Source organism: Scyliorhinus torazame, chromosome 16 (assembly GCF_047496885.1).
Source record: "Scyliorhinus torazame isolate Kashiwa2021f chromosome 16, sScyTor2.1, whole genome shotgun sequence".
Lineage (NCBI taxonomy): Eukaryota > Metazoa > Chordata > Chondrichthyes > Carcharhiniformes > Scyliorhinidae > Scyliorhinus > Scyliorhinus torazame.
This window is the reverse complement of record NC_092722.1, coordinates 198,264,118-198,278,303: the sequence shown is the minus strand read 5'-3', so window position 1 is coordinate 198,278,303 and position 14,186 is coordinate 198,264,118. Positions and strand designations below refer to the sequence as shown.

Genomic DNA, 14,186 nt, shown 5'->3' with positions numbered 1-14,186 from the left:
CCCCCCGGGGATCCGCGCCGCCCCCCTCCCACCCCCCGGGGATCCGCGCCGCCCCCCCCCACCCCCCGGGGATCCGCGCCGCCCCCCCACCCCCCGGGGAACCGCGCCGCCCCCCTACCACCCCCCGGGGATCCGCGCCGCCCCCCCCACCCCCCGGGGATCCGCGCCGCCCCCCCCCATCCCCCGGGGATCCGCGCCGCCCCCCCACCCCCCGGGGATCCGCGCCGCCCCCCCCCACCCCCCGGGGATCCGCGCCGCCCCCCCCATCCCCCGGGGATCCGCGCCGCCCCCCCCATCCCCCGGGGATCCGCGCCGCCCCCCCCCACCCCCCGGGGATCCGCGCCGCCCCCCCACCCCCCGGGGATCCGCGCCGCCCCCCCCACCACCCCCCGGGGATCCGCGCCGCCCCCCCACCCCCCGGGGATCCGCGCCGCCCCCCCCACCCCCCGGGGATCCGCGCCGCCCCCCCCCACCCCCCGGGGATCCGCGCCGCCCCCCCCCACCCCCCGGGGATCCGCGCCGCCCCCCCCCCCACCCCCCGGGGATTCGCGCCGCCTCCCCCTCCCGGCGGGGGGGTCGGAGAATCCCGCTGAGAGACTTCAGGGGCGTCATTCTCCGCCGGCGGGAGTCTCCGTTTTGCCGGCGCCCGGGGGTTTCCCGACGGCGTGGGGCTGCCCCACAATGGGAAACCCCATTGACCGGCCGGTGTTACAGAGACTCCCGCCGGCCGGTTGGCGCAGAAATGTGGCGGGGCGGGGAGGAGAATTTCGCCCCGGGAACATGGAGAGATTGGAGAAAATTGTTCTGTTGGAGCAGAGAAGATTAGCATCTCTTTAAACTCAAATGACAGGGGGATGGGAACCTGTGCAGAGGGTCAGGGGAGGGGAAACACGGACAAGAACAAGGGACAGAATGGGGAATAAGTAAAGTGATAGACAGAGAAACCAAGGGCCAGGTTCAAACAAGGCCACAGGAAAAACTAATGGGAGCGGGACAATGATTGTTAAAAAGAAAAGCTTAAAGCTTTGTGCCTTAATGTGCGAAGCATTCGCAATAAAGCGGATGAATTAGTTGTGTAAACAGATGTATGCGGGGTTGATATAGTCATGATTATAGAGACATGGCTGCAGGGTGACCAGGAATGGGAACTAAACATCCAGGGGTATTGAGTATTTTGGAAGGACAGACTGGAAGGAGGTGGAGTGGCAGTGCTGGTTAAAGATGAAACTAACGCAATAGTGAGGAAGGATTTGGGCTGTATTCCTCATCCTGGAGACTAAGTGCTCTCGCTACTCATCTCCGCTAGTGTTCAGAAAGTTGGTTCTCTGCAATTATTAGCTTTCCCTTGGCAGAGTATAATTCCTCTGCTCGCATTGAACCTCACATTCTGTCATTAGGATATAGGAACACCAGAGCAGAAGTGGGCCATTCGGCCCTTCAAGCCTGCTCCACCATTCAATAAGATTCCGGTTGGTGTGCTTGTGGTCTCAGTTCCACTCTGCTGTCTGTCCCCCAGAACCTTTGACTCGATTGTCTATCAAAAGTCTGTCTAACTCTGTCTTGAATGAAGACCCATCCTCCACTGCTTTCTCAGGAAGGGAATTCCAGACACAACGACCTTAAGGAGGAAAGGCTTCTCCTCATCTCCGTCTTAAACTGTGTCTCCTGATTCTAGCCTCCCCCACAAGAGGAAGCATCTTCACCCTATCGAGTCCCCTCAAGATCTTACAATAAGATCACCTTTTCTAAACTCCAATGGGTATCGACCTAACCTATTTCATTCAGATGACAACTTCATCCCAGGGACCAGTCCAGTGAACCTTCTCTGAGCTGCTTCTGATGCAATTCTATATATATTTTTAATAAGGAGACCAAAACTGCACTCAGTACTCTGAATGTGTTTCACCAAGGCCCTATACAGCTCGGATAAAATGTTCCTACTTTTATATTCCATTTCCCTTGCCAACATTCCATGAACCTTCCTAATCCCCCGCTATACGTGCAGACCAACTTTATGTGATTGATGTACCAGGACACCCAGATCCCTCTGTACCACCGGGTTCTGCAATCTCTCTCCACTTAAATAGTATTCTTCCTGCCAAAGTCAACAAGTTCACATTTACTCAGGTTATATCCCATCTGCCACATTTTCCCCACTCTCTTAACCTGTCTCTACCCCTTTGCAAACTCTCTACCTCCTCTTGACAACTTACTTTCCCACCTATCTTACGGTCATCGAAAGATTTAGCGCTCGCTTCATCCAGTTTATTGATATAGATTATAAATTGTGTGGTGAATAATAATCTGTATTATTGTCACAAGCAGGCTTACATTAACACTGCAATAAAGTTACTCTGAAAAGCCCCTAGTCGCCACATTCCGGCGCCTGTTTGGGTACACAGGGAGAATTCGGAATGTCCAATTCACCCACAGCACGGCCGGGATTGCCGGGTCTCCGGTGGACGGGCCATATCGGCGCCAAAGAGTAACGTGAACCACTCCGGCGTCGGGCCGCCCGGAAGGTGCGGAATCCTCCTTCGGGGGCGAGGCCGGCGCTGGGGTGGTTGGCGCCGAAGGGCCTCCGCCGGCCGGCGTGAGTTGGCGCATGTGCAGGAGCGCCAGCGTGTTCCCAGAACCACTGGCATGATTCCTGCGCGCAGGGGTTTCCTCTCCGCACCGGCCATGGCGGAGCTTTACACAGGCCGGCGCGGAGGGAACCAGTGCCCCAACGGCACAGGGAATGGCCGAAAACGGGCGGCCGCTCGGCCCATCGGGGACTGCTGGGGGGGGGGGGGAGCCACTGCCAACGGCCCCCGACCGGCGCGGCGTGAACCCCGCCCCCCTGCGATTCTCCGACCCGGCGGGAGGGTCGGAGAATTCTGCACCACGTCTTTCGGGACTTGTGGGAGGAAACCGGAGCTCCCGGAGGAAACCCACGCAGACCCGGGGAGAACGTGCAGACTCCGCACAGATAGTGACCCAAGCTGGGAATCGAACCTGGGACCCTGGCACTAACCACTGTGCTATTGTGCTGCCGTAAATGTAGAAAATATTGTTATATATTATATTTTATAATTGGGGCAGTAATGTTAATAAAAGCCGGGGTTAAGTTATATATTTGTTGCAGTAATGTTATTAAAGAACCTAGGTTAAGCATTTCCAGACTGTGTGTCTGATAAAGCTGTATTTAAGAAGTTGTAAAAGATTAGGTCATGATTGGTTCTAACTATTTACTTGTTAATATATATATATGGTTAATGGGATGTTGTTTTGATTGCTTGAGATTCCCTGGAGAGTAGATAATTTATGAGAGGTTGTATTTAGTCCTAGCTAAGCAGATCATGCAACATCTTAGTGGGATACAGATGATGTAATTAATGGGAGGAGCCAAGTCAGTCTGTAGTTTTGCAGTTTGCCATAGGATTTGAGTCTGACAAGACAGAAGGATTTTAAGTTGAGCAGCGGTTTCACCAAATACTGCTCGGTGAGCAGACGTGTGCTGGTTCTGCTCCTGAAAGACTCTCTCTCTCCAAACGTCTCTACACATCTAAGCAAGAATCTATTTGTTAACTTTACTTATAAGTGGCATTTGGACAGTATTGGGTTGCTTCATTGGAATTAGTAGCAAGTATAGAGAGTAAGTTTAAGGTTTTCTTTGTGTTTAAGAATTGTTCAACTGATCATTGTAATGCTATTTTCTTTGATGTTGTTGTGGGAAATTCTGTGTTTAAATTAAAGTTTGTTTTAATGTAAAAGATTCCTGTTGGTGAGAGTCATCACTCCCAGGGTGAAGTAGCCTTCCCTCACAGCTTTACAAATAGAAAAATTATTTGAGATTCTCATCCGGTATCCTAACAAAAGTTGGGGTCTAGTCCGGTATCCAAACAAGTTAGATACAGCTCTTGGGGGTAAAGGGATCAGAGGATTTGGGGGGAAGGTGGGGACAGGTCACTGAGTTGGATGATCAGCCATGACCATAATGAATGGCGGAGCAGGCTTGAAGGCCGAATGGGCCTCCTCCTGCTCCTATTTCCTGACATTCTATGTTTTAAATCATGAATGGCTTGGATAGGAAATAAGGAGAAAATGTTTCCAGTGGCAGGAGGGTCAGTAACCAAAGGGACACGGATTTAAAATAAGTGTGAAAGGAGCCAGAGGAGGCGGCTGAGGAGTATGTTTTACACGTGTTGTGATCTGGGACATGCCGACCTGGAAGGGAGATGGAAGCAGTAACTTTCAAAGAGAAATTGAACAAATACTGACGAGAAAATAGAAGATTGATGGGGAAAGAGCGGGGTGTGGTATTAATTGAATAACTCTTTCACAGAGCCGTCACAGGCATAACGGCCGAGTGACCCCTCTCTGTGCCATATCGTTCTGTGATTATAAACAGGGCTTTCGCATTCTTTACACTGACACCCAGGTCGGCGCAGCATCGAGGGCCGAAGGGCCTGTACTGCGCTGGAATGTTCTATGTTCTGTGCCTTCAACTGTCATCGCATCTCACCCAAGTGTTTCCTTTTCGATTTGTTGGGTATTATTCCCACAAGGGGAGCAAAGTTCACTGACCTGCGTATGTTGCCTTGTCCTTAGTTGACATTTTCAAAGCTCCTGGACAAACAGAAACAGAATATTTATCTCACCAGCGAACAGGCAGGAGTATCAGATAAAGTGATAGAGAGAATGTTAGAGACAGATAGAAAGAGTCAGATAGAGAGAAAAACAGACTGAGATAGAGGGAGAGAATCAGACAGAGATTGTAGAAAGATTGAAGTTTTAATTGAACTCTGAAATGATTAATTTGCAACAGGTTACCGGTTTGTGAAATACAAACTGGAGATCTTAGTCCTTGCGACTGGGCCATCCCAAACGGCAGGGCACCCATTCCCCTGCATTATTCTACCCTCCACTTACCGTTTGTTTGACCCTTGATTCCTGATGCAGTGTCACTTGAAAATACCTGCCCTTGCTTCGATGTGCCATCTGTTGTAGCCACTGTGAGAGACAGACCGGTATCAGATTAAACTGCCGAGTTTCACAGCGCAAAGTGCACACTTCATACTTTACATCAGCTTCTCCATTCAATTTGTGGCACCATCAGTCTGTGCCCACAGGGAACAAATCCAGGACCACAGTGGTCATTTGTGTGTGGAGCCGGAGGATGTAGGTCGGGTTCGAAATGAATACTTTGTGTCAGTGTTCACTTGTGAGAGGGACGGTGTGGGTATAGAAATCAGGGAGAAGGACTGTAATAAAATTAAAGAGATTAACAGAGACAGAGAGGAGGTTCGGATTGGTCTGGCAGGTTTAAAAGTAGATGAATCTCCAGGGCCAGATGAAATGTATCCCAGGCTGCTGAGTGAGGCAAGGGAGGAAATAGCAGGGGCGCTGGCAATAATTTTCAATTCCTCTCTGGCCACAGGAGAGGTGCCGGAGGACGGGAGGATAGTCAATGTGGTTCCATTATTCAAGAAGGGAGGAAGGGATAAACCAGGAAACTACAGGCCGGTCAGTCTAACCTCAGTGGTGGGGAAACTATTGGAAGCAATTCTGAGAGACAGAATTAATCTGCATTTGGAGAGACAGGGATTAACCAGGAACAGTCAGCATGGGTTTGTTAAGGGGAGGTCATGTCTGACCAACTTGATTGAGTTTTACGAAGAGGTGACCAGGTGTATAGATGAGGGCAATGTATTTGACGTGGTCTACTTGGTCTTCAGCAAGGCTCTTGTTAAGGTCCAACATGGGAGACTGATAGCGAAGGTACGAGCCCATGTGATCCAAGGAAATTTGGCAAATTAGATCCAGAATTGGCTGAGTGGCAGCAAGCAGAGGGTGATGGGTGAGGGGTGTTTTTCTGACTGGAAGCCTGTGTCCAGTGGGGTCCCGCAGGGATCAGTGTTGTGGCCTTTGTTGTTTGTGGTTTATATAAATGATTCAGACATGAATGTAGGAGGGTTGATCAGTAAGTTTGTGGATGATACAAAAATTGGTGGGGTGGTAAATAGTGAGGAGGAGAGCCTTAGATTACAGGAGGATATAGACGGGCTGGTCAGAGGCAAATGCAATTCAATCCAGATAAATGTGAGGTGATGCACTTGGGCATAAACAAGACAAGGGAATACATTGATACTTGAAAAACTTGAGGATAGACAAGTCCCCCGGGCCTGATGGGATATATCCAAGGATTCTATGGGAAGCAAGAGATGAAATTGCAGAGCCGTTGGCAATTATCTTTTTGTCCTCACTGTCAACAGGGGTGGTACCAGGGGATTGGAGAGTGGCGAATGTCGTGCCCCTGTTCAAAAAAGGGACTAGGGATAACCCTGGGAATTACAGGCCAGTTAGTCTTACTTCGGTGGTAGGCAAAGTAATGGAAAGGGTACTGAAGGATAGGATTTCTGAGCATCTGGAAAGACACTGCTTGATTAGGGATAGTCAGCACGGATTTGTGAGGGGTAGGTCTTGCCTTACAAATCTTATTGAATTCTTTGAGGAGGTGACCAAGCATGTGGATGAAGGTAAAGCAGTGGATGTAGTGTACATGGATTTTAGTAAGGCATTTGATAAGGTTCCCCATGGTAGGCTTCTGCAGAAAGTAAGGAAGCATGGGATAGTGGGAAATTTGGCCAGTTGGATAACGAACTGGCTAACCGATAGAAGTCAGAGAGTGGTGGTGGATGGCAAATATTCAGCCTGGATCCCAGTTACCAGTGGCGTACCGCAGGGATCAGTTCTGGGTCCTCTGCTGTTTGTGATTTTCATTAATGACTTGGATGAGGGAGTTGAAGGGTGGGTCAGTAAATTTGCAGACGATACGAAGATTGGTGGAGTTGTGGATAGTAAGGAGGGCTGTTGTCGGCTGCAAAGAGACATAGATAGGATGCAGAGCTGGGCTGAGAAGTGGCAGATGGAGTTTAACCCTGAAAAGTGTGAGGTTGTCCATTTTGGAAGGACAAATATGAATGCGGAATACAGGGTTAACGGTAGAGTTCTTGGCAATGTGGAGGAGCAGAGAGATCTTGGGGTCTATGTTCATACATCTTTGAAAGTTGCCACTCAAGTGGATAGAGCTGTGAAGAAGGCCTATGGTGTGCTCGCGTTCATTAACAGAGGGATTGAATTTAAGAGCCGTGAGGTGATGATGCAGCTGTACAAAACTTTGGTAAGGCCACATTTGGAGTACTGTGTACAGTTCTGGTCGCCTCATTTTAGGAAGGATGTGGAAGCTTTGGAAAAGGTGCAAAGAAGATTTACCAGGATGTTGCCTGGAATGGAGAGTAGGTCTTACGAGGAAAGGTTGAGGGTGCTAGGCCTTTTCTCATTAGAACGGAGAAGGATGAGGGGCGACTTGATAGAGGTTTATCAGATGATCAGGGGAATAGATAGACAGTCAGAGACTTTTTCCCCGGGTGGAACAAACCATTACAAGGGGACATAAATTGAAGGTGAAAGGTGGAAGATATAGGAGGGATATCAGAGGTAGGTTCTTTACCCAGAGAGTAGTGGGGGCATGGAATGCACTGCCTGTGGAAGTAGTTGAGTCGGAAACATTAGAGACCTTCAAGCAGCTATTGGATAGGTACATTGATTACGGTAAAATGATATAGTGTAGATTTATTTGTTCTTAAGGGCAGCACGGTAGCATTGTGGATAGCACAATTGCTTCACAGCTCCAGGGTCCCAGGTTCTATTCCGGCTTGGGTCACTGTCTGTGCAGAGTCTGCACGTCCTCCCTGTGTCTGCGTGGGTTTCCTCCGGGTGCTCCAGTTTCCTCCCACAGTCCAAAGATGTGCAGGTTAGGTGAATTGGCCAATGATAAATTGCCCTTAATGTCCAAAATTGCCCTTGGTGTTGGGTGGAGGTGTTGAGTTTGGATAGGGTGCTCTTTCCAAGAGCCGGTGCAGACTCAAAGGGCCGAATGGCCTCCTTCTGCACTGTAAATTCAATGATAATCTATGATTAATCTAGGACAAAGGTTCGGCACAACATCGTGGGCCGAAGGGCCTGTTCTGTGCTGTATTTTCTATGTTCTATGTTCTATGTGATAGCACTGGAAAGGGTGCAGAGGAGATTTACCAGCATGTTGCCTGGGCTGGAGAGTTCTAGCTGTGAAGAGAGATTTGATAGACTGGGATTGTTTGCCTTGGAGCAGAGGAGACTGAGGGGGGACAGGATTGAGGTGTGTAAAATTATGAGGGGCATAGAGTAGACAGGAAGAAACCTTTCCCCTTGGTGGAGGGATCAATGACCAGGGGGAACAGATTTAAGGTGAGGGGCAGGAGGGTTAGAGGGGATGTGAGGAAAAACCTTTGCCCCCAGAGAGGGGGGGGGGGGGGAGTCTGGAACTCGCTGCCTGAAAGGGTGGGGGAGGCAGAGACCCTCATAACATTTAAGGAGTATTTAGATGTGTGCCTGCGATCCCAGGGCAGACACGGCTATGGGCCAAGAGCTGGGAAATGGGATGAGGGTTGAGGGCAAAATCTCTAAATTTGCGGACGATACTCAGCGAGGGAGAATAGTGAATTGTGAGGATGATGCTGAGCGACTTCAGAGGGACATTGACAAGTTGGCCAAATGGGCAGACACCTGGCTGATGAACCTCAACGCACTGAAATGTGAGGTCATGCATTTTGGTAGAAGAAACACGGGAGACAACATAGACTCAATGGTGCAACTTTGAGGGAGTGCAGGAGCAGAGGGACCTCGGGGTTCAAGTGCATCATTCTCTGAAGGTGGCCAGACAAGTTCATAGAATTTTATCATAGAATTTTACAGTGCAGAAGGAGGCCATTCAGCCCATCGAGTCTGCACCGGCTCTTGGAAAGAGCACCCTACCCAAGGTCAACACCGCCACCCTATCCCCATAACCCAGTAACCCCACCCAACACTAAGGGCAATTTTGGACACTAAGGGCAATTTATCATGGCCAATCCACCTAACCCGCACATCTTTGGACTGTGGGAGGAAACCGGAGCACCCGGAGGAAACCCACGCACACACGGGGAGGATGTGCAGACTCCGCACAGACAGTGACCCAAGCCAGAATCGAACCTGGGACCCTGGAGCTGTGAAGCAATTGTGCTATCCACAATGCTACCGTGCTGCCAACAGTTGAAACAGTTGTTAAGAAGGTCTATAGCATCCTTGAGTCTATAAATAGAGGCATTGAGTATAAGAGCAAAGTAGTGATGCTACACCTCCACAAATCATTGGTCAGACCACATTCGGAATAGTGTGTTCAATTCGGGACACTTTATTTAAGGAAGGATGTTAAAGTCCTGGAGAGAGTGCAGAGGAGATTTACTGGAATTCTGAACAATTTTGACAGGGTGAAGAAGGATATTCTGTTTCCACTGGTTGGGATGTCAGTGACTAGGGGGGTCACAATTTCAAGATGGTCAGCGAGGGAGCTGGAGTGAGATGAGGAGAAACCTCTTTACTCAGAGAGCTGTTGGGGTCTGGAATGCGCTGCCTGGGGGAGTGGTGGAGGTGGATTCCACAGGAGGGTTCAAAAGAGAGCTGGATTTATATTTGAAAGTGATGAATTTAGAGGGTTAGGGAGATCGGGAATGGGAGGATAAGGGAGATCGGGAATGGGAGGGTTAGGGAGATCGGGAATGGGACTATCTGGGTCGCTTTTTTGAGAGCCGGTGCAGACCCGATAGGCTGAATGGTTTCTTTCTGTGTTGTAAATAACAAACAAATTGTTCAGCTAAGGGGTCGAAACATAAGAGAGGAGCAAGGGATCTGGGAAAGGGGACACAGAGGTGAAAGGGCTGAAAGTGCGTAGGGCTTGAAGGGTGAGGGGAGCGTGTGGGCAACGGGGGTTGAGTGGGTAAGGGCTGAAAGGGGTGAAGGAGGTGCAGGCAGCAAGGGTAGGCTCGGGATTAAAGGGGTGAGAGTGAGCGGGCAATGGGGTGCTGCAGGGGGCAAGAGGCTGGGGTTGTAGGGGGAAATGGGGCTGAAGAGTTAAGTGAACTGTGTTGTTACCACATGGAGCTGTGACGATTCGGCAGGAATCTGCATTTTGTACTTCCATATCTAGTTCCAGTACATGCTTACTTTTTTTGTTCTCCAAAAGTTTATTTTCCTTTGTAACTTTGAGTCCACTTTAATCTCCTTACAATAGAATCTCCATGCAAACAATTTATTCCGATTGAAATTGCCTTAATTTTCCCCAATTTGAAGATGAATAAGTTAATGGACTGAATTTGTCACACCTCAATCCCGCGAGCGAATGGTCACCGTGATTATAAACAATGGAATAAATCATTTGCTCCTCCCCTCACTCTTCCTCAGCTATCCAGAAACCCTCCTTGATTGAGAGTAATCGCTGCAGCTAGTTATTCATTCAGAGCGCAGCCTGATCCTGTCGCAGCAGTAGCGCGGTTTGCTGGATGGCACACTGGCTGCAGCAAGTGCTGTGTTAGCAATGGCCGATGTCCGGGGTTGGGTCAGGTTTGGGGTTGAGTTGGGACTGGGGTTGGATTCAGGGTTGCGTTGGGTTTGTCTGCAGCTGGGACTGGAATGTCGATCCCTGAGTGGGTTTGGGCATTACCAGTGAAGCTGCTGGGAACACCAGAGAATAGTTTGCCAGTGTCCTTGCTCAGGATCAGAAGCTCGGTGTCCTTCTTCGGAGGGGAATTTTCCTTCTCCAGCAACAGGAATTTATAGTCTTTCTGCAAAATGTCGGCAGCTTCCGTGGTCCCCACTATGGAGAGAAACGTTGTGAATAGAGGCATACTGATACAACACCCCCACCCTGATACACACAACACCCCCACCCTGATACACACAACACAATCCCCACCCTGATACACACAACACCCCCACCCTGATACACACAACACCCCCACCCTGATACACACAACACCCCCACCCTGATACACACAACACCCCCACCCTGATACACACAACATCCCCACCCTGATACACACAACACCCCCACCCTGATACACACAACACCCCCACCCTGATACACACCCCCCCACCCTGATACACACAACATCCCCACCCTGATACACACAACACCCCCACCCTGATACACACAAACCCCCACCCTGATACACACAACACCCCCACCCTGATACACACAACACCCCCACCCTGATACACACCCCCCCACCCTGATACACACAACATCCCCACCCTGATACACACAACACCCCCACCCTGATACACACAAACCCCCACCCTGATACACACAACACCCCCACCCTGATACACACAACACCCCCACCCTGATACACACAACATCCCCACCCTGATACACACAACACCCCCACCCTGATACACACAACACAATCCCCACCCTGATACACACAACATCCCCACCCTGATACACACAACACCCCCACCCTGATACACACAACACAATCCCCACCCTGATACACACAACACCCCCACCCTGATACACAAAACACAATCCCCACCCTGATACACACAACACCCCCACCCTGATACACACAACATCCCCACCCTGATACACACAACACCCCCACCCTGATACACACAACACAATCCCCACCCTGATACACACAACACCCCCACCCTGATACACACAACATCCCCACCCTGATACACACAACACCCCCACCCTGATACACACAACACCCCCACCCTGATACACACAACACCCCCACCCTGATACACACAACATCCCCACCCTGATACACACACCCCTACCCTGATACACACAACACCCCCACCCTGATACACACAACACCCCCACCCTGATACACACAACACCCCCACCCTGATACACACAACACCCCCACCCTGATACACACAACACCCCCACCCTGATACACACAACATCCCGCCCTGATACACACAACACCCCCACCCTGATACACACAACACCCCCACCCTGATACACACAACACCCCCACCCTGATACACACAACACCCCCACCCTGATACACACAACACCCCCACCCTGATACACACAACACCCCACCCTGATACACACAACACCCCGCCCTGATACACACAACACCCCCACCCTGATACACACAACACCCCCACCCTGATACACACAACACCCCCACCCTGATACACACACCCCCACCCTGATACATAAAACACCCCCACCCTGATACACACAACACCCCCACCCTGATACACACAACACCCCCACCCTGATACACAAAACACAATCCCCACCCTAATATACACAACACCCCCACCCAGTGTGCTGGGACTGCTGGGATTTTGGTGTGCTGTGATCGCTGGGATATCAGTTTGCTGGGATATCAATGTGTTGGGATTGTTGGGGTAACCGTGTGCTGGGGTTGCTGGGATATCAGTGTGCTGGGATTGCTGGGGTATCAGTGTGCTGGGATTGCTGGGGTATCAGTGTGCTGGGATTGCTGGGGTATCAGTGTGCTGGGATTGCTGGGGTATCAGTGTGCTGGGATTGCTGGGGTAACCGTGTGCTAGGATTGCTGGGGTAACCGTGTGCTGGGATTGCTGGGGTAACCGTGTGTTGGGATTGCTGGGGTATCAGTGTGCTGGGATTGCTGGGGTAACCGTGTGCTGGGATTGCTGGGATATCAGTGTGCTGGGATTGCTGGGGTAACCGTGTGCTGGGATTGCTGGGATATCAGTGTGCTGGGATTGCTGGGGTAACCGTGTGCTGGGATTGCTGGGATATCAGTGTGCTGGGATTGCTGGGGTAACCGTGTGCTGGGATTGCTGGGATATCAGTGTGCTGGGATTGCTGGTGTAACCGTGTGCTGGGATTGCTGGGATATCAGTGTGCTGGGATTGCTGGGGTAACCGTGTGCTGGGATTGCTGGGGTAACCGTGTGCTGGGATTGCTGGGGTAACCGTGTGCTGGGATTGCTGGGGTAACCGTGTGCTGGGATTTCTGGGGTAACCGTGTGCTGGGATTGCTGGGGTAACCGTGTGCTGGGATTGCTGGGGTAACCGTGTGCTGGGATTGCTGGGGTAACCGTGTGCTGGGATTGCTGGGGTAACCATGTGCTGGGATTGCTGGGGTAAACCGTGTGCTGGGATTGCTGGGATATCAGTGTGCTGGGATTGCTGGGGTAACCGTGTGCTGGGATTGCTGGGGTAACCGTGTGCTGGGATTGCTGGGATATCAGTGTGCTGGGATTGCTGGGATATCAGTGTGCTGGGATTGCTGGGGTAACCGTGTGCTGGGATTGCTGGGATATCAGTGTGCTGGGATTGCTGGGGTAACCGTGTGCTGGGATTGCTGGGATATCAGTGTGCTGGGATTGCTGGGGTAACCGTGTGCTGGGATTGCTGGGATATCAGTGTGCTGGGATTGCTGGGGTAACCGTGTGCTGGGATTGCTGGGGTAACCGTGTGCTGGGATTGCTGGGGTAACCGTGTGCTGGGATTGCTGGGGTAACCGTGTGCTGGGATTGCTGGGATATCAGTGTGCTGGGATTGCTGGGGTAACCGTGTGCTGGGATTGCTGGGGTAACCGTGTGCTGGGATTGCTGGGATATCAGTGTGCTGTGATTGCTGGGGTAACCGTGTGCTGGGATTGCTGGGGTAACCGTGTGCTGGGATTGCTGGGATATCTGTGTTTAACAGCTTTCCAGGATAAAATGTTAGTCACCAACCTGTGGGAAAAGTCTGGCCTGTGGTCACAGAGCTGGAATTCGCCACCAGGTTTTTCTGCACTCCCAGAGCTGGAGAGACTGTGAGAGGAACGGCAACGTGGACCATCACAGCACCAAGAATAAAATCAAATAAATACAGTGAGAACACAGAGGTACAATGAAGCCCGTAACTAATAGATTTAATCATCCCTTGACGCAAATACTGTTCAACATGCTGACTCTCATTGGGACACAGTTCCTGAAGGTGCTGACTCTCACTGGGACACAGTTCCTCAAGGTGCTGACTCTCATTGGGACACAGTTCCTGAAGGTACTGACTCTCATTGGGACACAGTTCCTGAAGGTGCTGACTCTCACCGGGGACAGTTCCTGAAGGTTCTGACTCTCACTGGGGACAGTTCCTGAAGGTGCTGACTCTCACTGGTACAGTTCCTGAAGGTGCTGACTCTCACTGGGGGACAGTTCCTGAAGGTTCTGACTCTCACTGGGGACAGTTCGTGAAGGTGCTGACTCTCACTGAGGGACAGTTGCTGAAGGTGCTGACTTTCACTGGGGGACAGTTCCTGAAGGTGCTGACTCTCACTG

General features: G+C 51.1%; 1 protein-coding gene across 2 annotated transcripts in view; it reads right to left on the bottom strand.

Annotated features, from left to right (window-relative positions):
• Nucleotides 1–14,186, bottom strand: part of LOC140393375 (uncharacterized) — a 288,449-nt gene that overhangs the window by 158,100 nt on the left and 116,163 nt on the right. For both annotated transcript variants that reach the window (XM_072479760.1, XM_072479759.1), the window contains exons 14-17: nucleotides 13,602–13,679; nucleotides 10,562–10,714; nucleotides 4,915–4,995; nucleotides 4,570–4,611 (exon numbers count right to left, since the gene is read on the bottom strand). In XM_072479760.1, coding sequence (XP_072335861.1) covers nucleotides 4,570–4,611; nucleotides 4,915–4,995; nucleotides 10,562–10,714; nucleotides 13,602–13,679 — 354 coding nt within the window. The remainder of the gene's footprint in view (nucleotides 1–4,569; nucleotides 4,612–4,914; nucleotides 4,996–10,561; nucleotides 10,715–13,601; nucleotides 13,680–14,186) is intronic.